A 26,938-nucleotide genomic window follows, 5' to 3' on the forward strand; every position below is an offset into this window, starting at 1 on the left:
GTGTAGGGGAATCTTTCTCTCTAGAACCATCCAGACACTACAGTAATGATAGTGCACATAAAGATTGTGAAGATCAATGGAACCTGTACAGATATCCTATTTTTTATTATGAAAGAGACCATGGATGTAATGTAATGTAATGTAAAGCCTTGGACCTAAAAAGCATCTTTCATTTTAGCAGACACTTTTCTCCAGAGCGATTTACAGGAGCAATTAGAGTTAAGTGCCTTATTCAAGGGCACAGACAGATTTTTCACCTACTCTCAGAGATTCGAACCAACAACCTTTGGGTTACTGGCCCAACATTCTTAACTGCTAGGCTACCTGCCGCCTTCCACTTAACGCAGGCCATAAATACATTAACCAACCCTTTCACCAAAAGTAAATCTGTCAAATTGTTGGCTCCCTCTCAAGAAATGTTGGTTTTCATAAAGATAACAAGCACGTACAAACCACATGAACTAAATTAATGTTGTTTAGGCTCTGCATGTACTGTACACCAACTGAATATGCAAAACTCCAAATCACAAAAATATCAGCATGCAAAACATGTAGTAATTTTTTGGGATATCCTTTCCACTTAAATATCCGGTTAGAAATAGTGTGGCTCTGCCTCTGGCACTGTCACGCTGCACACTCACACTGTCATTGGGCCTGATAGAACTTCCCTGGTTCAAAGGGGCTCAACGCTGGAGAGGAGAATGAACAAATATTTGAATTGCAAAAACACATCATCTTTCGAAAGGGAGAAAATTTGAGACAACTTCCCAGAGTTGGGAAGACCTACATTTCCCCCCAACCAACAAGCGAACCTCAGCAAACTGTAAAAAGTTGAAGAAAAAACATAATAACAAAAAAAGGCTCCATAACATATTCAGCATAAGAACCCTCCTCGCTAATTTAGCGTATCCAAATTTGTGTAATGGGATGTGACATGTTAGAGAGGCTCGAGGAAAAAATATAATGTGAGGAGAGAACCATAAAAATGCTTAAAGCTGCCCTTGTATTGAAAAGAATCCACCGAATAAATCCAGGGTTTCTCCAACTACCTGACACGGTTTTGATTATAGACTGAAGTGTAATTACTTAAATCATCTTCTGAAGGGAGAGAGTGAGTAGAGCAGCACCATAACATGTTGGCTACAAAGACATTTTCCACAAAACCAACACCAGCCATTCTCAAAAACACAATGCATCTTCTTACAGCACTAAGAGTACAAAAAAAATACAATCGCTCCAGGAGAATCTTTGACAGCTTAAAAACTTCTGCAGAAGTTGTGGAAAATAAAATCGCAATAAATAACCTGCATGACATATTTGAAAGTATGATTTCCTAAATCGATGCCAGAGTAAATACAACATGTAAGCCAGAGGTTACAAGTCTGGCCATGAACGACAATAACAGCAATAAATACCAATCTCCAGACTAGTGAAAAAAAAAAACCTTGCTAAGAAAAAATACTGAACTACTGTGTTTATGAATAAGATTATTTACCATCGGGTACAAAATTATCATTGGAATTTAAATAGTGGAAAATCTGAACAGCTCAAAGATCTCAAGGCAAATATCTACCTACAACTTTGGAGCCTTGGGAAAAAAATTGTTGCAAAATTATCATAATTTACAAATATGACACATACGTGAAAAAGAAGCACATTACAATTAGCTTGTTGTGAGGTATCAAGGATTATGCTAACATTGGTCTGAATGTGACTAGAGACCCTGTGGATCAGTCCAGTGTTTGGTAAATCCAACTAAACAAACACAACCTTCACATGTTCAAACCACAATGCACAAGTCAGCCGATAAACATGTTCCTTTAAGAGCTCACTACTTGTACATCTTAAAACAGGCTGTTTGTGTAACGCCATAGAGGGATCCATACATTGCGCATTGCGCCACCCTCCCAACCAAACCCTTCACCCACGCGTCAAGCAGACTGTCTACGTGTAGACAACTTGGAGGCAGGCCTGAACAGAAATCAAACCTGGATGATGGATAGCTCTTGTGCACAATGACCTCTGTCACAGGGTACATGCCCTAAATCAATGTTGGTGATAAGGGTATCACTACTACAATGCTCACCTTGGTATGTTCGGCAACAGGACTTATCTGTGGCGGGAGGAAGTCTGACTAATAACTAAAGACAAGCCACGACAAAACCACTAATCCCACGTTGTCAAACACAATTTACAATGTATATTCCCCCCCTCTTGTGCTGTTATAACAGTAATTATGAGAGCCAAAGCGATACGGGCCGCTGTGTAGTTAAAGGCTGAGCCGAGCCCGTTGAAGGGCTTTAAAGGGAGCTCTCCCTTCGTGTTTAGCTATGGTGTGGTCATGTGGTGGCGAGCCAGCCAGGAGCCTGAGACTGAGGACCGAGCCCTGAGGAACACGGCTTAAACCCCCCTCCAGCCCAGCCTTGTCAGAACAGTGTGGGACGGCTTCAGTGGCAGTGATATGTCAGGTTTGGAGGTTGATGTTGAGAGGAGGGCTGACAGGAAAAAGCAGCAAACACTTTGGGAAGATTACAGCGTTGACAATGTTAGTAGTTTTACATTTGCCTGTGTTTGTGTGTGTATAAGAGACAGTGTGTGTGAGGAGGAGGAGGAGGAGGAGGAGGAGGGTGAGAGTATAACTTTCCATGCAGTGGCATCAAAATGGAGAGGGAGACCAAACATGACATCAAATGTCACAATAAGCTGACCCCTTTCTGCCAGAATCAATGGTTTAAAATGCCCAGCTTCTAAAACGCTGATTAAAATATGTTTGCTTTGTCATTCAAAATGACATTTGACAAGGTTAGTAATATTTCAACTAACTGGAAAAACATTCTCGTGGCCATGACAACTTTTTTCTATCACTTTGCAAGGGCGCAGGTAACCTCGGAGTGAGTTTCCCATGAACTCAGTGCTACAATACCAAAACAAAACTGCAGGGAAAAAAGAGCAGTTTAAGGTTTAAAGTGAGTGTGCTTAGTTTCACCCTGGCAGCTGAAGCTAAATGTTTTGCGATCATTATTCAGAGAATTTATCCCCTTTCTAATTTAAACCACAACGATTACTCAAAACGGAGTCGGTAGTCTTTTCTCTGACCGCGACTCCCTCAAAGGGGACTCAGGGGGCTGTGGACTGTCAGCAACTCAGAGGATAGAGTTCCCCAAGCTGCTAAACCCCCTCATCGCCAAATTAGGAGAGGTGTAGTGAACTGCCCTTTCCTACGCCAATGCAATCAAGAAACCTTCAGGACAGTAAGAATGTAATAATATCTCTGAGGTCAATGTTGTCATGGGTTACCTGTGGTTTCTTCTTCATAAAATTAGATTTTTGTTTTGGATGTTTTGTCAACCCTGAAGAGAAAAACTATTGAGCCAGTGAACCAAAAAATGAACAACATTTATTTTCTGAAAAACAGTATCTTTATATTGAGTTCATGAAAAAACAACAGTATGGTAAAACTTGCATGGCTGAGTGAGTGGGAGTTGCTGCTGGGATCAGAAACTGACGGGCGCAACTCTGTCTGAAGTTAATAGTTTTCACATTCATTCCAGTCCGAGGAGAAGAGAATATGAACCGTCGGGCTGGACAGCGAGCCAGCCTTGGCCTAGCCGCAGCTGGCTCAAATTGAAGTGGCACTTTCTATCAGAGGCCTTTCACCAGACAACTCTACTCTGCCTCCTCATTTCTAACCTCCCTGACACAGACAGCCATAATAAAAATAAGACTGGTCACTTAAAACACGCTGCCGTCATTGAAGAGACAGACTCTGGGTTTAACATGGACCAAGATCCAAGGCCTACACGCCGGCTGATAGAGATATCCCTCAAAATGAGAAATGGATTTCTTTGACGTCTCCGCGGCCGCCATTCAAAGGCGGCCCAAAGCTCAAACTCGGACAGAGTTTATGTTTTACTTGCTAAAAAATGTCCACCCCTGTTATCTTGCATCACTCCAAAGAAGAGGAGGGGATATCTGCCTCGTCCGTTTCAACCTCCCGCCTCCGATGAAACATTACATCGATGACAGTCTGGAATGTGGATCATACCACACTGTTAACCCTTTCAAGCCCCGGCCACATAGTTCTGCGCTGTGGGCCTAATTTATGGCACAGAAAATAATAAAGAACGTTACCATATTCGCAGCTAAGGACTTCTGGTTGGAGGGCACTATTTATCATAAGAGGTTTAGGTTAGTTCCCGAATGCCTTTTCCCTAATCGTTTAAATATGTGCAAGGCTTTGAAGAGACAAATCTGTTGACCTGATCGATATCGTACATTAGTCCTCTACAATTGATAAGTGAAATCAGGTCAGAGCTTGGACGCCGGCTCCTCATGTGTCTTTGATTACACACCATTCCCAACGATGGCTATGAGGGCTGAGATGTTTAAGCTATCAAGCAATCAGTCTGCCGAGAGACGTGAAACTCAAACCAGAGACTAGAGAGGAGAGCGGTGGGAACAGCCACGGTCGGGGGTCGGGGGAGAACTTGGTTTCGCTAAATCTCTTCAGCAAATGCCAAGCCAGCGTGGAAATACAGACAAGAGTACTAAAGTGTATCTCTATTTATCTGACAGGCCTGTTAATATGATTTTAGAGAAATAATACAGTAATATACAGCAATGTGCATAAATCCTAACACGACATATCACTTTTTATCAGTTTCTGGACATATTGTCCTATGGTACATCCATAAAACAAAGTTAGGGCTACCATTGAGACTGGTACATCCATAAAACAAAGTCAGGGCTACCACTAAGTGAGACTGGTACATCCATAAAACAAAGTCAGGGCTACCACTAAGTGAGACTGGTACATAAATAAAACAAAGTCAGGCTACCACTGAGACTGGTACATCCATAAAACAAAGTCAGGGCTACCACTAAGTGAGACTGGTACATAAATAAAACAAAGTCAGGCTACCACTGAGACTGGTACATCCATAAAACAAAGTCAGGGCTACCACTATGTGAGACTGGTACATCCATAAAACAAAGTCAGGCTACCACTGAGACTGGTACATCCATAAAACAAAGTCAGGGCTACCACTAAGTGAGACTGGTACATCCATAAAACAAAGTCAGGCTACCACTGAGACTGGTACATCCATAAAACAAAGTCAGGGCTACCACTAAGTGAGACTGGCACATCCATAAAACAAAGTCAGGGCTACCACTAAGTGAGACTGGTACATCCATAAAAATATTTCAGGGCTACCACTAAGTGAGACTGGTACATCCATAAAACAAAGTCAGGGCTACCACTAAGTGAGACTGGTACATCCATAAAACAAAGTCAGGGCTACCACTAAGTGAGACTGGTACATCCATAAAACAAAGTCAGGGCTACCACTAAGTGAGACTGGTACATCCATAAAACAAAGTCAGGGCTACCACTAAGTGTGACCAGATATAAATCTCATACATTATGTCTACATATTTATTTATACATTTTAAATGCAGATAAGCTAAAAGAGCCTAAACAAATGTAGGTGAAGGAGGGACTATAATGAAAAACTGCACTCTTAACTATGATGACTTAAAGTATGCATACTAATTTCTTGAAAATCTTACGTTTACATTATTCTGATGAAAGGATACTGAGCAATGGAGACAATATAACAATAACTTAATTTTCTAAAATGGTTGCAAAAACCTGAAATACATTTATTCTCCTGACATTGTTCATAAGGTTGGACATGAAGAGCGGTGTTTGGTGACATTTCTTTTCTCAGAGTTCTGTTTATAACCATCATGTTATTTACTTAGAGCAGATTCGTAGTGAAGGCTGCTTGCTAATTGTGATATATTCAAGAAGACCTTTAGGCGACCATGGGTTATTTAAAAAACATTTTGTTGGACCCTGCATTGCCCTCAGGTTGGAGGCTCTTTTCAGGTACAACTAAGCCAAGGACCTTCATGTGTGACTCTCTGAGGTCAGTACATGCAGAGGTCACACTGTAACAGAACAGAGAGCTAGGAAAACATCACAAACCGAATTACTACACACAGTAGTGTGTGGGCGGACACAGAGGAGTGGTACGTATGACATCGTTCCAATTTTGTCCCAGATTAGGAAGAAGTGTCTATAGCTGCATTTCTCTGGTCCTCGATTACAACAGCAAGATGTGGGACTCTGAAAATGTAGAGTACAGGCACCCAGAAAGAGAAAGAGGGGTTAAGGGAAATAGAGAGCAGAAAAGGACAGGGTTGAGCAAGACAGTCAGTCTAGAAAGGGGAAGCAGTCTGGGTTATCTATGAAGAATGACTTATCACCAGCCCACAGCATCACAACACACTATGAGTGATGAGCCCCTGAAGACCACAAATGACACAACGATGTGTTAGACAGAGAGTTGCTACTTTAACACAAGAAAAAAGGGAAAATATCCATGTTCTCTATATTATCAAATGTATTCAATATATGAAATAAGATTTGACTCAAACTAAATTAAATACTTGCATCTCGTATTCTGTCTATATCAGATTGATATATAAATATATACAGTTGAAGTCGGAAGTTTACATACACTTAGGTTGGAGTCATTAAAACTCGTTTTTCAACCACTCCCCAAATTTCTTGTTAACAAACTATAGTTTTGGCAAGTCGGTTAGGACATCTACTTTGTGCATGATACAAGTCATTTTCCCAACAATTGTTTGCAGACAGATTATTTCACTTATAATTCACTGTATCACAATTCCAGTGGGTCAGAAGTTTACATACACTAAGTTGACTGTGCCTTTAAACAGCTTGGAAAATTCCAGAAAATGATGTCATGGCTTTAGAAGCTTCTGATAGGCTAATTGACATAATTTGAGTCAAATGGAGGTGTAACTGTGGATGTATTTCAAGGCCTACCTTCAAACTCAGGGTCTCTTTGCTTGACATCATGGGAAAATCAAAAGAAATCAGCCAAGACCTCAGAAAAAAATGGTAGACCTCCACAAGTCTGGTTCATCCTTGAGCAATTTCTGAATGCCTGAAGGTACCACGTTCATCTGTACAAACAATAGTACACAAGTATAAACGTCATGGGACCACGCAGCCGTCATACCGCTCAGGAAGGAGACGCGTTCTGTCTCCTAGAGATGAACGTACTTTGGTGCGAAAAGTGCAAATCAATCCCAGAACAACAGCAAAGGACCTTGTGAAGATGCTGGAGGAAACAGGTACAAAAGTATCTATATTCACAGTAAAATGAGTCCTATATCGACATAACCTGAAAGGCCGCTCAGCAAGGAAGAAGCCACTGCTCCAAAACCGCCATAAAAAAGCCTGACTACGGTTTGCAACTGCACATGGAGACAAAGATTGTACTTTTTGGAGAAATGTCCTCTGGTCTGATGAAACAAAAATATAACTTTTTGTCCATAATGACCATCGTTATGTTTGGAGGAAAAAGGGGGAGGCTTGCAAGCCGAAGAACACCATCCCAACTGTGAAGCACGTGGGTGGCAGCATCATGTTGTGGGGGTTGCTTTGCGCCAAGAGTGACTGCTGCACTTCACAAAATAAGTGGTATCATGAGGTAGGAAAATGATGTGGATATATTGAAGCAACATCTCAAGACATTAGTGTGGAAGTTGAATAAATCATTCTCTCTACTATTATTCTGACATTTCACATTCTTAAAATAAAGTGGTGATCCTAACTGACATATGACAGGGCATTTTTACTAGGATTAAATTGTGAAAAACTGAGTTTAAATGTATTTTGCTAAGGTGTATGTAAACTTCCAACTTCAACTGTACATTTGAGAGGGCAGGCACACTGACTAGACCTATAGTAGTCATGTACTATTTTGAGGAAAAGGATATACAGTGAGCCCATATCCAGTGGGTATTTAATGCCTCAACGGAAAGATGAATAAATCAGAAAAATACCAGGGGGAAAGTAATCCTCCCCAAAAGGCTGTTAAACACTTGCCATGTCATGAAGCTAGCGCAACCAGAACTAAAATATGCATTCCACTTCTCTCCATTTCATGCGGAAAGAAAGAGAGTTGAGAGGGTGGAAAAACCTCTCCCTCTGCGCCTAATGCAATTCCTTAAAACCAAATGTCACGGCATGTTGCTTGATAGAAGAACAAAAGCCCAGATTGTTTCCGTTCAATTGGGTATATTTTAGCTGTGGCGGAGGCTGTGGAGCAGGCAGGGTATGGATCCCCTTTTTTCAGCCTCCTTCATTTCCTTTTGACAGGCTTGAGGCTCATGGTCCAGCGCTCTCCTTAGCCCTCTGTGTTGAATAGAGGGATCATCTGATGACTTCTGGGCTTTTTCTGCCCTCCTCTGCACTCCTAGAGACCATAATTAAGCTGTTTAATAGGTTCTGACTTTAGGCTCCTATTAAAGCCCACTGTGGAGCTACATAAGATGAGACACTTAGAGGGGGTTTATCTGAGGGCCTTTAGAAATACATTACATTATAACAACAACTCTCTCCTAGTGTGTGTGTGTGTGTGTGTGTGTCTATAAAATGTCTTCAAACCACATTTGCCCTTCTTTACAATGGCTTGAGTCAGCAAGCTAGAATAGCATAGCCATCAAATGATAACACTCAGTCCCCCCACACCCCTGTAATTATCCTGCTATCTTCAGCCATCTCTTTGTAATGCTTTATACAGCGGACATGTCTAACAGGCCTGTGTGATGTGAGATACAGTGGATTGAGTGGTTGTTCTGTTCGGCGTGAACACTCTTTTTGTCACAAGGCTATCTTTGTGTCAGAAAAATAACAGTGCACATCTCCCGTCATGTCGGCTATAATACGGCCGGGCCCCAATGTCTTTGGGGGGTCAGGGGCCCACATCTGCTCAAAACTATTCCAGCCATCAGAATTCTCCTGTACGATTGGGTTTTACAAAGAGCCATTCTAATCCAGGCCTACTCCTCTCTGTTCTGCGCCCCTAGACAGGATCTCACAGGGATGATAAATGCTGCTGACTCCTGCCTGGAATGAAACCCGGAAGGTCAACCAAAGGAAAAAAGAAGGAAGGGTAGAACACGAAGAAAAAAAAGAAAAACAAGCATGTGCCTCTACAAGTCTTGAAGGCTGACAAAAAATATGTAAGCTCATTTTCAGACGAAGTTTCCGCAACCAAACAGGAATCTGTGGGTGAGGCATGTAGCTCGCGTTGCCTCCTCCATTTAGGCTACTGAAGGCTTTCTTTTCTATCTTAAACTGACTGTCACATGGTGAGGCCGAGGATATCCTCCTAACGCTGGGGTGCCTCTTTGTGTCCCGCTCCTCATTTATACAGTACACACCTCCTGCTTGCTGTTGCCGTTGCCCCACACGCAGCCGCCCTCAACGTTAAGAGACAGATGTGGATAAATGTGCAGGCAGTAAAATAAATAGGTGACATGGAGGCTTAGCTTAGCGCAGAGCGACTAAATCCTGAGGCTGCTGGGGACCTGAAGTGTTGAGGATTCCACCTTAGACTCCTTAAACAATGCACCCAAATGTGCATCCTTAAAGCATGAAATCTTTAAAACATCAAGCCTACTTGTCTTTTGCATGAGTATTTCTGAGTTGCTCTTGTGCCCACAAAGCTCATCACTAAGCTAACGGCCCTGGGACTAAACACCTCCCTCCAACTGGACCCTGGACTTCCTGACGGGCCGCCCCCAGGTGGTAAGGGTAGGCACCAACACATCTGCCACGCTGATCCTTAACGCTGGGGCCCCTCAGGGGTGTGTACTTAGTCCCCTCCTGTACTCCCTGTTCACACATGACTGCGAGGCCAAACACAACTCCAACACCATCATTAAGTTTGCTGACGACACAACAGTGGTAGGCCTGATCACTGATAATGATGAGACAGCCTGTAGGGAGGTCAGAGAACTGGCAGTGTGGTGCCAGGACAACAACCTCTCCCTCAATGTAAGCAAGACAAAGGAGCTGATCGTGGACTGTAGGAAAAGGCAGGCCGAACAGGCCCCCATTAACATCGAAGGGGCTGTAGTGGAGCAGGTCGAGAGTATCAAGTTCCTTGGTGTCCACATCACCAACAAACTATCATGGTCCAAACACACCAAGACAGTCGTGAAGAGGGCACGACAAAACCTTTTCCCCCTCAGGAGACTGAATAGATTTGGCATGGGTCCCCAGATCCTCAAAACAATTCTATAGCTGCACCATCGAGAGCATCCTGACCGGTTGCATCACCGCCTGGTATGGCAACTGCTCGGCATCTGACCGTAAGGCGCTACAGAGGGTAGTGCATACGGCCCAGTACATCACTGGGGCCAAGCTTCCTGCCATCCAGGACCTATGGTGTCAGAGGAAAGCCCATAAAATTGTCAGAGCCTCCAGTCACCCAAGTCATAGACTGTTTTTTCTGCTACCGCACGGCAAGCGGTACCGGAGCGCCAAGTCTAGGACCAAAAGGCTCCTTAACAGCTTCCACCCCCAAGCCATAAGACTGCTGAACAATTAATCAAATGGCCACCGGACTATTTACACCCCCCCCCCCCCATTTGATTGTACACTGCTGCTACTCACTGTTTATTAGCTATGCATACCGTAAATTCCGGACTATAAGCCGCAACTTTTTTCCCAGGCTTTGAACCTCGCGGCTTAAACAATGACGCAGCTAATATATGGATTTTCCCGCTTTCAATTTTTTTTTCTACAAAAAAACACATTCTGTGACTTGCTCAGTTTTTTGGAAGCATGAAGCTTTCATTAGACCAATGAAATTGCCGAACGGGTTAAGGTCAAACAACTTTTTTGTTTACTGTTTAGATTAAATCGAGCGCTCTCAAACTTCCCATCATTCTGATTATGGTAGTCATTTTGTCCCCCTCATCATGGCAAAGACACAGAGAAATGCATATGATGCAGCTTTCAAGTTGAAGGCGATTGATCTGGCTGTTGGAAAAGGAAATAGAGCTGCTGCACGGGAGCTTGGTCTTAATGAGTCGATGACAAGACGTTGGAAACAGCAGCGTTAGGAATTGACTCAGTGCAAAAAGACAACTAAAGCTTACTGCTAATTTATTATTTTTTGTTACAAGCCGTGTTTCGTTAAAGCCTATTTATTTTTGTTACAAGCCGTGTTTCGTTAAAGCCTATTTATTTTTGTTACAAGCCGTGTTTCGTTAAAGCCTGTGTAAAGTTCATTTGTTTCAATGTACCGGTAGGCACCTGCGGCTTATAGACATGTGCGGCTTATTTATGTTAAAAAAAAAATATATACATTTAATTCAGTGGGTGCGGCTTATATTCAGGTGCGCTTAATAGTCCGGAAATTACGGTAGTCACTTCACCACTACCTACATTGACAAATTACCTCAACTAACCTGTACCCCCGCACACTAACTCGGTACCGGTACCCCCTGTATATAGCCTCGTTATTGTTATTTTATTGTGTTACTTTTTATAATTTTTTACTTTAGTTTATTTTGTGAATATTTTCTTAACTCTTCTTGAACTGCACTGTTGGTTAAGGGCTCGTAAGTAAGCATTTCACGGTAACGTCTACACTTGTTGTATTCGGCGCATGTGACAAATGATGTTTGATTTGATTAGATGTAATTAGATTTTTGATTTGATTTGTTACACGGGAGTAGCTGTAGCTTTCCACCTCGGTGTGATGTATTACCTCTGTTGCCAAATAGACACTCTCTCTCTCTGAGCCCTGGGGGACCTCTATTGTGGATCTATTTTTCTAGCTGTGGTAGATTCTCCAGGAGGATGTTATAACAAAGGAAACAATAAAAGAAGGCACGTTCCAACTCCACATGGAGTATCAACAACATAATGAATTGAAGGAAAAGACAATGTCAGGAGGACTACGGACACTTCTACCCAGAAAGCTGATGTCAACACTTTCCACAATGAATGGGTCAAATGAACTAATCCACACCTGGTGTTTACATAAATATTGTCCTTAAAAAAGTGGCCCAATCACTTCAGTATGTCCTCTTAACGTCGGTCTATCATCCCCGAAAACTACACCAGGCCTTGTTACTCTATGGTCTCCCAGTTCTGGAGGTAATGATGCATTTAATCCCATGCACCTCTGTGAATCCCCATCACTATCGCCACATTGTCCTCTCTGCACACGTCTCTCGTGGCGAGGTGCGGTGTAGCATGTCACAGGTCTTGTCCCTGTCACACTGTCACCCCAGAGGCGCGGGGGCCCTGTCCCTGAGGATGGCACTGTGATGTCTGGCCTCATAGGATCAGCCCTGGCTGCTGTGGCTGGGGCCCCTGGGCAACCGATTCTTAGGTGACATCCTCTATCTGCTCTGGCTCTATGATGGCCCACTTCGATTCTGCCACTGGGCCAGAAGCACACTCCACTTTAGCCATAACCTGCCTACACACACAAACACACACACACACACACACACATACACACACACACACACACACACACACACGCACACATGCACCATACATACGCACACCACATAATAGCATTTTAAGCATGGGCACTGCATACTGTACACACCCAAAAGCACAAAGGATACTTCCCAAACCAAACACACCTTATCCTATCTCACACAATGTCCAACCAGAACACCTTCCTACAGAGAAAAAGGTATAATCAGCTGAACTCAATAAGGCTTGCCCACAAGAGAGCAAGTCCTTACAATTTATTAATTAGACATTCCTGGCCTTGGTGTTTTAGGATGTAACGCAAAATGATGGACATATCCATTAAAAATTAATACATTATAGCAATATCTTACATCAACCTTTTAATTTGATGTCAGGGCAATCAGATTGACCAGGCTAAGACTATAACATAATTATTATGTAATTTCTGATGTTGAAACCATACCATGCACTACAGTGTCTGAAATAATTGGAAAAAGTTCTGAAAGTACTCAAGATTTGATTTCAGCTGTGTCAACTAATATAAAATATTACATAAAACAACTCTGTAGCTGTCCGTTAGCCAAGCTGTCAAGAGAGAGAGAGAAAGAGAGAGTGTGTGTCCACAGAAACAACATCCAAGTGGTCAAGTGCGATGATGTATATGACGAACGCAAAAGTCTTAACCCCCATTTCATGTGAGGGAGAAATGAGCCATGTTGTCCCATTATAATGCCATAAATCATTTTTGTGTACGCCTGACAGCTTTTTATCAGATCTAACCTTTTCAAGTCTCCATTAGGAGCGCTAACATTTTCAACTCTGACACATTTGCAGTTTAAGAATTGCACAGCTGATTAACTTTGGGCAGGGGCGAGAGAGCTGGGCTGCGATCACACTCATTTCCACAAAGGCCGTCCATCGTCCTGTATGGTGTGGTGTGGAGGGGGTGGTGAAGCTGGAAACAAATGATTTAGCTCTACACTTGCCCTTTTAATCTGTACCAATATCACTGAATGGAAGGGTTTTTTCATTTGTTTAGCTGATGCATTATCATTTAGAGATAAAGTGAGATGTGTTTTTACAACCAGGCAACATTAAGATTTACTTGTGTGTTTGGAATATGATTGGAAAATGTGAACTTGACGAGCATGAGTTTATTGTGGTACTTAAACATACTGTATAGGCCTAAAGAACAGCTGAACCTTAAGAGTCAGATACTGCAGAGGGAAACCACGTATCAGCACAGTGCATCCTCCAGTCAGCAATGCTGCAATTAAGGAAAACCAATGTCCAGATCAGACGAGAGTGACTGGCATCCCAGACGGACATTCGCCACTCAGCCCAGTCCCCTGTTCCCTCCCCTCTCCAAGACATGACTCATACACAACATTCATTCAAAAGAGACCAAACAAGTCGGCACAAGCCTAAATCAACGAGTCAAACCCAATCATGACAACCCCTATAATACAGCACTGTATAGGATAATAAACCGCCCTCCAATTATGGACAATAACCATCAACTAAAGAAAATGATTGCCAAACCTGTCTTAATACATTTGTTTTATTTGAAGGGGGGTTTCAACTTCATATGCAAGTCGATATAGTTCACCCAATAGCAGTATTTCATTTTTACAGGAAGTGGGTAAAGTTTGTAATCATTTTACAAGCGGAATGGCACGGTCGGGAGGAGAAGCTTCAAGCGGTCAAATCCATTTGTTTTTTTGACAGGGGTGTCACAAAAGCTGTGTTGTATTCATTAGGTACTGTATGTCATAGCTCATTTTCAAAGATGCATTATGATACATTACAAGCTCAAAAAATAATTCACCAAAAATGACAATAACTGTGACCATTTGCATGACATTTAACCGTTACCCAAAATACCATAATCGTTACAGCCCTAATTCAGATAGACAAAGGCTAATTGCCAACCAACGTCTGCATAATAAATGACTGTACGTCTAGAAGAAACACATTGATTACACAACAGAGACATATTCTCTCCTGTTATCACCACCACCCAGTATTTATTAGGGCAACTTTGACAACAAATGATTTACATCATCATTGAGGGGCAGAGGTGGGGCAGTTCCTTGGGCAACATGGGGCCCATATTTCATTTCATGCCGTGTTCCGTTTAACCTTACCCACCTCTCCTAAAACACACAGCAGGCTCATTATGTGTTTAATATTCACCGGCAAGTGAATCGTTTTTATGCAACTCTGATAGTTGGGGGAGATGGATATCTCAATGATCTGCCCGTCTGTCAGTAGGGCTGCCTTTCCTCTCTGTCTGCCTCGGAGTCTGAAACACCACCAGCAGAGATTGATGGGTAGAGGAGACCAATGGCTGCCGTGGAGATGCCGTGCCATCTCATCCAGGCACTGGGCCTGAACAACACTTTTTTTTATTTCCAGGCAGTTCCTTCTCTGTTCTTGGAGGCGGAGCCTCGGCTCAGCATCATTACCCCTCACTCCACTAAAGAGAGGTTGAATATGAGGTTAGTGAGTTGGCAAGACTATTGTTTGGATGATGAATGCTGTTGGTGAGGGCTTTGGAGGGAAAATTAGTTATGTCGTTTTAGTTTCGAGGACACACACAGCCGTTGCTCACTTTGTAAGACTGGAGGGCAAACAAAGAACAATTAACGCGAGCTCTGTGTGCTGGAGTTTGGTTAAAAGGCAGGGGGGTAAAATACATGAAAAAATAAACAAATCACTGTAAACGTCAGTCAGGAGTAGTGAAGTTATAAACAATGTGGTGGTGGTATTACAAGGTCATGTTGATGAGAAACCAAAGGGCTGGGACTGGCTCCACTGGAACCTGTCTTGGAGGAATGAAGGAATGAAGGAATGGACAAACAAAGGCCCTGAGCTCTCCAGGACCCGTCACATGAAATGATACCGCTAATGAGAAGAGAAGGGAGGATGATGTCACCCCATCATTCTCCCTCCCTCCCTCCCTCCCTCCCTCCCTCCCTCCCCTTCTCTCGTTTGCTCTCCCTCTCTGTGGCTTGACATGGTTGTGACTGCAAACAATGCAGTGACCCCAGATTCATTGCCTTCCTCCCTCGACACAAACACACACAAGTGCAGGGGCAGCTCATGCTTCCCAGACTCTACGATGCAGGCCTAACAATACGAGGGAGAGCATACAAAATGTCAGCAGTAAATGTCAATTAAAAATTACAAGGGTGCTGGGAAAGGTGGGGTCTGAAGGGACAGACATTTTTTTGACACGACAGCGTTTATCTGACCAGGCCTCTGGCTGACATGATGGGATCTACACTGTCAGTTCCTTAACGCAGCCCGACAAGGCCGCTGCACTGAATACCAATGAAGATTGGAATGGACAGATTTCTTAGGTTCTTAGGCTTAGAGCAGCCATCTTCCAATCAGTCTATATGCCATAACTCTAGTCTAATACAATGTGCTTCCGTTGAAGCAGGTAGATGTGCTATTTTCGTCCGTACAACAACAGACTAGGGTACATGGACCTCAGAGTCTCAGTCTGTTGTTATTGCTGCCGTGTCATGCTGCCTGTGGTAGTAATCATAGGATCTAATAGGAATCCAACTTTGACTCGTGTATGATGCTGTCTCAGTTGATTGACTGAGACAGTTCTCATTCAAGTGTTTTGTTATTAATTGCTGGTCACCCCCTCATGGTCTAGGAATGTTCTGGATCCCGGGCGAAGCTTTTTTCAGGTCAACAAACCTTCTTAAAGGTGCTTCTTTAATGTGGCCTATTAAAAATGTCAGCCATCAAAGGTGATGGTCCTTTGAATGTCACACTCCAGTGAGTGGGTTCCTGGGGTCCCCAATATTATCAAATGCCTCAGCAGAGTGCTTCCCCCTACCCTGCATGCCATTTCCAAATTAAACTATATTAGACTGAGAAAATAAAACACATTGTTGGTTATGACCTTGGCATCCTGCTAGTCTCTCTAATTTCACTGCTCAGTACTTTGTTGAATCATCCTCCCTGGAAGACAGATGTTTGGGCTAATGGCATCTGTTAAGTCAATCAGGAAGTCATTTGTCTATAAACATGCTTAACACCCCCCTGCTGTATAACAATCCATGCCGTTCACCTCAATTGCCTAATTTACGTTTTAATATAAATATCAGTAATATCATCAACATAATCCAAGTGATTATATTTGTGATAGATGTACAAAACTGACAAAGTGCTGTCAATCATAACTGTCATCATCACACTACTGGCAATCAGATAGGCCCAATCATATTACTCTGCCATTATGACCTTATGACAAAGTGACAACTGTGTCTATGTTCTCCCTGCTGCAGCCTCCCCACACAGCCGGGCTCTGCCTGTTCTCTGGTCACAGCATGGAGAATCTGGAACCTTCCGGCACTGGCCTGCCATGTCACTATGTGTCAGCCAGCCGTCACAGCTGAGGGGGGCTGGGGCTGTAGCAGCCACAGCATCAGGAGCGGGGCGGTAGGATCGCCCTTTCAGGCTCAGTGAGTTTGGAAGCTATGGTTGAGGACAGGATAGAGGGAGAGAGGCCACGCGCGAGCGCTTTGGTTCCTCATTTCGCTTCTTCCATGCCCTGACACAAGCACACTTGGTTGTTGTGTCGGTCGCCTAGTTACTAAACCTGCAAGGTGAGGTCTCCATGGTGCCAGGCGCTACGGAAGCCATCACCAAGGTGAGGGAGTAAGAGAAGCCTCTGATGGCCACAGGGCGAGTGAGTGGGCACTCAGAGGGACGCTATGGGATATATGAGCCACAACACTGTGAATGACGCTCCGGTACACATCATCAATCATTTCACCAGTACAACCCAAGGACTAAGGATTTCTCCTTGAGCACCATTTGTACATTTGCTATATAAAATAAGAAAATACTTTTCACTTCTGAGAAAGCTGAATCCACAAACAGCTGTTTACACCCCCACATACCTCACTTCCCTTCCCCTTTACTGCCGCTACAGTTTGTTTTCAAACTTTGTATCCTCCTCGAGGGAGATGTCGTGGGCCTGGCTTCCTTCTCAGAGACTCCCTGGCAGATGCCTGGAGTGCAAGTGCTACTCAGAGACAATGACAAGAGGTCCTGTACTGCATGTATGGTGCGTTGGATTTGAGGTCTGACAGAGGGGCCATTACATGAGACGGGCAGCACGCCTCTGTTCCTCCCCAGTGTGGGACCATCCAGCCCCCCGTCTCTCGATCCTGTCAAGGGGTTCTTATGACAACAGATGTAAGGGATTAATCACCCTTATGTAGCTCTGTTTCCAATCTTAAACAACGTGTTGTGTACTCTGGAAAAACAATCCAGCCACAGCGAGGCAGCCAGCTCTGAGAAGTTCTCAAGGACCCCCAGGACCAGGACGGATGTGACTAGTGTTGTAATGTAGTCCTACTACATGTATGTTCATTAAGACCTCAGGACAAGGATGGATGTGACTAGTGTTGTAATGTAGTCCTACTACATGTATGTTCATTCAGACCCCAGGACCAGGATGGATGTGACTAGTGTTGTAATGTTGTCCTACTACATGTATGTTCATTCAGACCCCAGGACCAGGATGGATGTGACTAGTGTTGTAATGTAGTCCTACTACATGTATGTTCATTCAGACCCCAGGACCAGGATGGATGTGACTAGTGTTGTAATGTAGTCCTACTACATGTATGTTCATTCAGACCTCAGGACCAGGATGGATGTGACTAGTGTTGTAATGTTGTCCTACTGCATGTATGTTTATTAAGACCTCAGGACCAGGATGGATGTGACTAGTGTTGTAATGTTGTCCTAATACATGTATGTTCATTCAGACCCCAGGACCAAGATGGATGTGACTAGTGTTGTAATGTAGTCCTACTACATGTATGTTCATTCAGACCCCAGGACCAGGATGGAAGTGACTAGTGTTGTAATGTTGTCCTACTACATGTATGTTCATTCAGACCCCAGGACCAGGATGGATGTGACTAGTGTTGTAATGTTGTCCTACTACATGTATTTTCATTCAGACCCCAGGACCAGGATGGAAGTGACTAGTGTTGTAATGTAGTCCTACTACATGTATGTTCATTCAGACCCCAGGACCAGGATGGATGTGACTAGTGTTGTAATGTAGTCCTACTACATGTATGTTCATTAAGACCCCAGGACCAGGATGGATGTGACTAGTGTTGTAATGTTTTCCTACTACATGTATGTTCATTCAGACCCCAGGACCAGGATGGATGTGACTAGTGTTGTAATGTTTTCCTACTACATGTATGTTCATTAAGACCCCAGGACCAGGATGGATGTGACTAGTGTTGTAATGTAGTCCTACTACATGTATGTTTATTAAGACCTCAGGACCAGGATGGATGTGACTAGTGTTGTAATGTTGTCCTACTACATGTATGTTCATTCAGACCCCAGGACCAGGATGGATGTGACTAGTGTTGTAATGTTTTCCTACTACATGTATGTTCATTCAGACCCCAGGACCAGGATGGATGTGACTAGTGTTGTAATGTTGTCCTACTACATGTATGTTCATTCAGACCCCAGGACCAGGATGGATGTGACTAGTGTTGTAATGTTTTCCTACTACATGTATGTTCATTCAGACCCCAGGACCAGGATGGATGTGACTAGTGTTGTAATGTTGTCCTACTACATGTATGTTCATATGTTGAGCCTTTTTGGGAGGAAGTGGGTCATGTTACACTGTGTGGAGGTTTGTACTGGACATGGCCTGCATTGGAAGGAAGTTGTCTTAAACACAACTATATGACCTGCCTTCAGAAGACTTTAAAAGGGGGGAGCGGCTAATGATATGAAAAGGGAATGTTTGGGAGATGTTAGAAAGTGTATTGCAAGCATAGTATACTGCAGGTTTGGTGATGCATAATGGATTCTACTGAGAAGACACACCTTTTCCAGTAGATCCAGAACTGCTTGTTAGGGTAGGTGCAATGGCTGTGGTCATGCCCAAACAAGGCCTTGCTCTCAATCCAGTGGACGATATGGCCATCCACAGCAGAAACAAGAAAACACAAAGGTCGTAGGATAGTCAGATCTGTGCATTTACCCTGGTCTAACCTAGCATTTACAATCACGCCTAAGATGTTTCCAAATGAGAACAGTGCTTTTGAGTATCTATCGGTCCATTATAATAAAAAACACAAGCATAGTGTATAAACGTATTATATTGTAGACTGCAACAATCAGACAGTGTAGTCGGGCAAGTCACACAACTAGCATTTGGAGGAGACGTGACATTTTTGTGCTAAATTAACTTTGAAGCTTTTCAGTGATATCAAGTAGAATGGCAACTAGCATGGAAGGAAATGTGTACTGTTATGAGAAAGGCTTCACACCCTTGTAAATATCCAAGAGAACTGTAAAAGACTAGCTATCATAGCCAACTGACCATAGTGTTTACACATCAAAATGAAATAAAATCATTGACATTTATAATGTAAATAAATACGTACCAATTGGCACCTCCAGGATAATGTCAGGCGTCTTGTCATAACCTTTGGTTTACAGTTGGTTTTCATCTACAGCAATCACAGTCATTTTGGCATTTGACCATATCATAGAGATAAAGAAACATGGGCACTTATTTGGTGACAACCTACAGTGTATGTTTTATGCACTCACATGTTTTACCTTAGATTCTCATTTCTCCAGATTGACCCTTCAAAGCTCCAGTAGCCATTTCACACTCACCAGCATATTTTACCCAAGATGCCTTTCTTTACCACCACAGCAGTGATAACAAAAGCTCAGTTGCAAAAGCACCGAGACACAGCCTAGGACAGCAGGAAACAGTGAAACCATTAACTATATCTGACACTTACTGCGGAACCACTGCACAATGTCTATAAAGCCTGGTAGTTACTCCACTCTCCACTAGCTTCAGCAGTAGATGGTTTGGTGGAGCTTCATAAAGCATAAAGGGGACAGACAGGGTTGGCATTATAGCCGCTGTGAGCCTGACCCCTGCCTGCACGGGCCGCAGCCATTGTCCTTGACTCCTGGCGCGCTTCGGCCATTATCCGCCCAACACCTGATTTCTCCATTAAATCTCAGGCTGACCAGGTCATTCAATTCCGGAGGCCTGCCTCTTCGTAGCCAGCCAAGCTCGACTAATGGGCCAGAGAGGGGGAGAGGGAAGGTGTGGGGTGGGGGGGGTTGAAAGAGGAGAAGCGAAGGTCTGTGGCAGGCAGCCTCCACCCAGAGGTCCATAGTGGTGGTGGAGGGGCTGTGTGGTGTGGTCTCTCTCCTAACACCTACCGGGCTGTTGACATTGTCATGCGAGGCTGATCGCCTTTTTACACCACCTTTGATTAAAATTAATGGTCCGTCCCCACTGTCGGGGAGCTTATTTCCAATCCATTTATCAGGCCGGGTGTCGTGAGGCAGGGCTGCCTCCGTGGCCCCCAAACTCTGACAGTTTTAGAACAGTACTCCACGCAGGCCTGGAGAAAGGTCAGCACCGCCGGCCCAAATAAATAATATCTTCTTAATGACGGGGGAATGACTTGTTTTCTTCATCACTCATCTGACCGAGGGGATGGGGTGAAATTTCACACCTGGACACTCACTACCTTGACATAAAGCCTCTGGACAAGACAATAGTTTAAGGGGGGAGGGCAACACTAACCTAGAAGACACGTTTGAAAAGCCTCTAGTGTTGCTGGAGGGGAAATGACCAATTCTCATGGTCAACCGCGTGATTATGGCTAAAAACTGACTAAGCTTATTAGCTATTAGAACATTAAAACCACATGTTACAAGAGATGAATTGAGCAACGTGTTGGTGTTTATGAACAGATTAATAATCTGTTCATGAGACTGCAACTGACTACTTTTTAAGACTATAATGTCTTCCTACTGCAGATGACCATTTAAACAGCATCAATATTAAAATAACAGATACATCTCCATGTTCCTCCTCTCTCATTCAGGAGGCAGGAGGTGAAGGTAATCAATCGTAAAATCTATCTGGGCAGAAAGGGACCATTTTGTAGAATGTTGTAATTGAAAAGGGTTGAGTGGGGAAACCTGAGAGGATCAAACATTAGGCCTGTATATTTGAAGCTCTTATTTGATCAAATATTCATACTGGGTGAGTGCATGAATTAAACATACAGGGTATTAGATAACACAGCTTCTGGTTGTTAGTAAATCAATGGGAGATACCACCCACTACATCAATCATGTCCACGTTTCCTTTCTAACTCTCCCCCTGAGAACAGAATCAATGCAAGGACAGATTACCTTAGCTAACTGTTGTGGTGTGTGAGAGACTGTGTGTGAGAGAGGTGTAGTTTTACCTAAGGACAGGTTTCTCTCCTTCAGTTTGTCACGTTGGAGCACGTCGGCCTCCTGGCCAATAGCACTATGGGTGAAAGGTTATGGAAACCCACTAACACTCAGTAACTTTCATTCACTTTTCAAAGGACAAACACTGATGTCCCTCTAGTCTAGATAAAATCAAGCACATAGTGTTGTAGTCTTAAGCTCATTTTGAAGAATGACTCACAACCTGAAACATTGTATTTATACAGCATTCACCGCTCATTAATGATACATGAAACGGCATTCGAGGGTGAATAAAGCTTCCCTCCAAATCTATCAAATTCTACTGCAAAAGGGACTTTTTTACCTGCCAATTGGGTTGCTATAGAAACGGCAAGCCTTGCTTAAAGGGTTGCTGTGGCAACAATGTGAGTGTGTGCGGGAGTTAAGAAAGCGCACGCGTGTATGTGTCTGTGTGGGGTACAGGAACGGAAGTTACCCATCACATGACAGATCAGACAGCTAATATCAGGTCTCTCCTGCTAAACTCTGTGCTTGATATGCATATCATATGCTCCTGCCATCACAATATTAGCCAGTACATAATCTGAGCAGGGGTTTTAAGATCATTCATCAAAGTTCAACTGTAACAACAAATCTTCATATTCAAATACAACAACAAGAGACAGAACTTTCAGAGAAAACAAAAATGTAGAACAAATGCTAATTTTGCCAATTTGTCAAAATGCATACAGCCCCTGAACTGTGTTGCTAATTTCCCTAAAGGAAAAAAACCTAAAAACAATAATGTGCCTTGTGAATAAATGCCATTGTGAATCAAGGGAAACTGTGGTAGACACCGTGGAAAGCATTCTGCATTCATTAAGGGGCAGATAACATGCATCATTTGCTTTTTGGAAAACTGATAAAACTCCTTCAGGCATTAAACCACCCCACACACACAAATCACTCAAAAAACACTAGCGATTAATACATGCATACTCTGAGCGGCACACACATCAGAGCCAATCTTCTGATGTCCACATGGAGCCGTTCCAAAAGCACATAGGAGTGGTGCGGTTTTCATGAACTGGCCGTGGCAGACTGAGTGAATGTGAGTTGACACTGGAGGGAGGATTGTGAAAGGTAAAGAGGGGGATGAGGATGGAGGCCAAGGTAGGACAGGGTTGACTGCCCGTGAACAGAGAACTACCCCTCCCTTCTCACACAACCCCATTTATGCCCCCCAGCTAACATAGCAGTCCCCAGCTGCTTGCCCCTAAATAGCCAAATAGACCCCCGCTCCGGCTGCTTGCTGCCCCAACCCAAGCTCTCCTACCTGGGAGAGAGGGAAAGAGAGAAGAAGTGCTGGTGGTGATGACCTGGCATTGACAGCCTATGACTTCCCATCTCCAGCCCTCTGATCACTAGGTCTGCACTGCTAGACCGACCGAAAGAGAGAGAGAGAGAGAGAGAGAGAGAGAGAGAGAGAGAGAGAGAGAGAGAGAGAGAGAGAGAGAGAGAGAGAGAGAGACCTGCGAGAAAAGAGAGTGACCAAGCGAGAAAGAGTAAGAGTAGAGAGAGTAGTAGCTATGAGGGCTGTATTTCATGTGGCAGTGACATGCCAAGAACTCTCCATGGTGCTGATAACTCTCAGACTGGTCTCTTCACTGAGCAGACAGGCTAACAGGGAAATGGTCAACTGAGCATAATGGCAGTAGAGTACGTCTTTCTAATGCCAGACAGTAATATTTTCCTAAACCATATTAAATGTAGTCCGTTGCTGCTCACTCATACATTCACATTTTCAGGGGACCAAAACAATTCTAACTTTGCTTAAAGACATTTAACGGGATCTTAAGCACTTACAAATTCGTTACATATTGTACAAATTGGAATTCGTAACATAATATACAATTCTTTGTTGTTTGGAGAATGCAACATATCATACGAAATGGGTGATGTTGTACACAATTGTGCATCATTTTTGGGGACCTGTTTTGGCTCGTGAGCGGTACTTTCAAAACTACTGGCTGAAATTACACAAAACCTTTATAAGGCATCTTAAACTTAGACTTAAAAAAACAGCAACCCCCTGTCTATCCCTTTGTTTTATTGTGATTGGAGTTGCCATATTTTAAGAGCCACATAACCCACCTGAAGAAAATAAAAATGGCTGTGAATAACATGCCTATCCCCTTCCTGTGGCATTGAACATTGGGCCTGATTCACTCTGTGAACAAGAGAGATACATTTGCATCAGCCTCATCCTCTCCTCCACCCCCTGCAACGAGGATGGCAGGGTGCAGGCAGGATGAAACACCTCCCCTCAGAAGCAGAACTTTTATGTCAGGTGAAGCCAGACATCTCATCCCCTTCAATAGCTCCTCGTCAATTTCAGGCTTAACATTTTATGGGAAAGGATACCGTTTGATGCAGTCTACCAGTGGTCCATAACAGCAGTCATTTATTGTGCACTGAAAAGAGGGGGAATAAATATTACAGCACGCAGGCAGTGGGAGGGAAAAAACCCACACACCCGTTAAACAGTGTCGGGGAATCTTGGATGGGGAGAAAACACGGGAGACACACAGTGGCGGATTGGCAGGCGTGACCGGCGGCTCTGACGTGACTTTATTAGTAAACGTGAGCTTGATGCTTAGTCTGCAGGCCAGTGGTAAACTGCAAACATTCAGGAGCCAACTATGAATGAACACCTTACAACCTGGGAGTACAAGGCAAGGACAAACTAAATAATACAAATAATGAGTCATGTTTAATATTTCAAAGTTTTTACCCACACATGCAAAACTTGGCTGCAATAGCTCAGTAGTCATGAGAAAGGTACTGTATGGATTCATTTCCAATAACACATTTTTACACTGAACAAAAATAAACCTAACATGTAAAGTGTTGGTCCCATGTTACATGAGCTGAAATAAAAGATCACAGAAACGTTTCATACGCACACATTTGTTTGCATCTCTTTTAGTGACCATTTCTCCTTTGCCAAGATAATCTATCCACCTGACAGGTGTGGCATATCAAGAAGGTGATTAAACAGCATGATCATTACACAGGTGCACTTTGTGCTGGGGACAATAAAAGTCCTCACTAAAATGTGCAGTTTTGTCACACAACACAATGCCACAGATGTCTCAAGTTGAGGGAGCGTGCAATTGGCCTGCTGTCCACCAGAGCTGTCCACCAGAGGTGGCTTATTTTCATTACCATAAGCCACCACCAACGTTTTAGAGGATTTGGCAGTACGTCCAACCAGCCTCACAACTGCAAACCATGTGTAACCACACCTCCACATCCGGCTTCTTCACTTGCAGGATCGTCTGTGACCAGCCACCAGGACAACCGATGAAAATGTGGGTTTGCATAACCAAAGAATGTCTGCACAAATCGTCTTAGGGAAGCTCATCTGCGTGCTCGTAGCCCCGGACAAGCACACCTGATTCGACTTGTTAACTAAACAACAAGTCCTCAATGAGTTGAATCAAATACGTTTGTTATGGACTACAACAAAAATGTGTGCTGTTGGGGGTACTTGAGGACAGGAGTTGGGAACCACTGCTGTACACAATTCCTGGAAGCTGAAAATGTCCTAGTTCTTCCATGGCCTGCATACTCACTAGAAATGTCACCCATTGAGCATGTTTGGGATGCTCTGGATCTACTTGTACAACAGCGTGTGCCAGTTCACGCCAATATCCAGCAACTTTGCACAGCCATTGAAGAGGACTGGGACAGCATTTCACAAGCCACAATCAACAGCCTGATCAACTCTATGCGAAGGAGATGTGCCGCGCTGCATGAGGCAAATGGTGGTCACACCAGATACTAACTGGTTTTCTGATCCACGGCCATACCTTTTATTTAAGGTATCTGTGACCAACAGACGCATATCTGTATTCCCAGTCATGCTAAATCTATAGATTAGGGCCTAATAAATTTATTTCAATTGGCTGAGTTCCTTTTCCTCTTTCAAATTGTTGCGTTTACATTTTTATATTACAGTGAGTAATTATATTGTAATCTGCTATACAAACGTGTACCTCACCCAATACCTGGTAGACGTGAGTGGCTAAAGTCTGGTCTGGAATCAAAGATGACTCCTGTAGCATGCTGTTGAGGACATGCTTGGAGGCTGTGAGTAGGGCAGAGAGAAAGAGTGGACAGAACACAACACACAAGCTATGGTAAGTCATCCCAGTCCCAGCAATGCTCCAATCCAAATATCCATCACAAACCTTTCAGAAATGTAACATTGACTGGGGAGATACAAAGATGGAGGATCAACAGAGTATATAGACACCAAGAACAGGTTTGCCATAAATGACCATGCTGCTGCCAGTGTTACTGCAGTATTTCTAGCCTAGTCCATGGCCTGCCTGGCCTAGTTGAGTTTTTCCACAGATTTTTCTCTCTGGAGAACAGGAGCCCCATGTAGTTTACGTTATGAATGATGACTATTTTGCATCTCTCATCTCCAGTCAAGCTCCACTAGCATTATAAATCAGTGAGCTGTAAGCCGCTAGATTGATTCCCTATTACTGCAACAGCAAAAATTCTTTAAATATTTTTTTTATTTTTTTTATTCAGATTAAATGGATTGTATCATTGTGTGACGAAATGGTTGAGGCGCGCCATTCTAATGATATATACGGTTGTGACAGACTCACTGCATTACTGACAATATTTGGAATATTTCTATTCATATTTCAGGCATTATGGATCCCCTTCAAAAACATGGCTAGCTGGGGAATCTCTACCTGAGATGTGCTTCCTATTTCGCAACAAAGCATCTTTCACTCATGCTGCCAAACATACCCTCGTAAAACTGACCATCCTACCGACCCTCGACTTCGGCGATGTCATTTACAAAATAGCCTCCAATACCCTACTCAATAAATTGGATGCAGTCTATCACAGTGCCATCCGTTTTGTCACCAAAGCCCCGTATACTACCCACCACTGCGACCTGTACGCTCTCGTTGGCTGGCCCTCGCTTCATACTCGTCGCCAAACCCACTGGCTCCAGGTCATCTACAAGACCCTGCTAGGTAAAGGTCCCCCTTATCTCAGCTCGCTGATCACCATAGCAGCACCCACCTGTAGCACGCGCTCCAGCAGGTATATCTCTCTGGTCACCCCCAAAGCCAATTCCTCCTTCGGCCATCCATCCTTCCAGTTCTCTGCTGCCAATGACTGGAACGAACTACAGAAATATCTAAAACTGGAAACACATCTCCCTCACTAGCTTTAAGCACCAGCTGTCAGAGCAGCTCACAAATTACTGCACCTGTACATAGCCCATCT

The 26,938-nt window shown here is 43.5% G+C and overlaps 1 protein-coding gene across 1 annotated transcript in view; it reads right to left on the reverse strand.

Moving 5' to 3' along the window:
• The window catches only part of LOC115162158 (uncharacterized protein C15orf41 homolog), a 47,891-nt gene extending 21,881 nt beyond the window's left edge, over window positions 1–26,010 (reverse strand). The window contains 5 exon segments of the mRNA XM_029713186.1: window positions 19,235–19,342; window positions 19,800–19,863; window positions 21,646–21,710; window positions 24,038–24,087; window positions 25,687–26,010. Coding sequence (XP_029569046.1) covers window positions 19,235–19,342; window positions 19,800–19,863; window positions 21,646–21,710; window positions 24,038–24,087; window positions 25,687–25,827 — 428 coding nt within the window. The 5' untranslated portion in view covers window positions 25,828–26,010.
• Between the last annotated feature and the right edge of the window lie 928 nt (window positions 26,011–26,938).

Source organism: Salmo trutta, chromosome 25 (assembly GCF_901001165.1).
Source record: "Salmo trutta chromosome 25, fSalTru1.1, whole genome shotgun sequence".
Classification (NCBI taxonomy): domain Eukaryota; kingdom Metazoa; phylum Chordata; class Actinopteri; order Salmoniformes; family Salmonidae; genus Salmo; species Salmo trutta.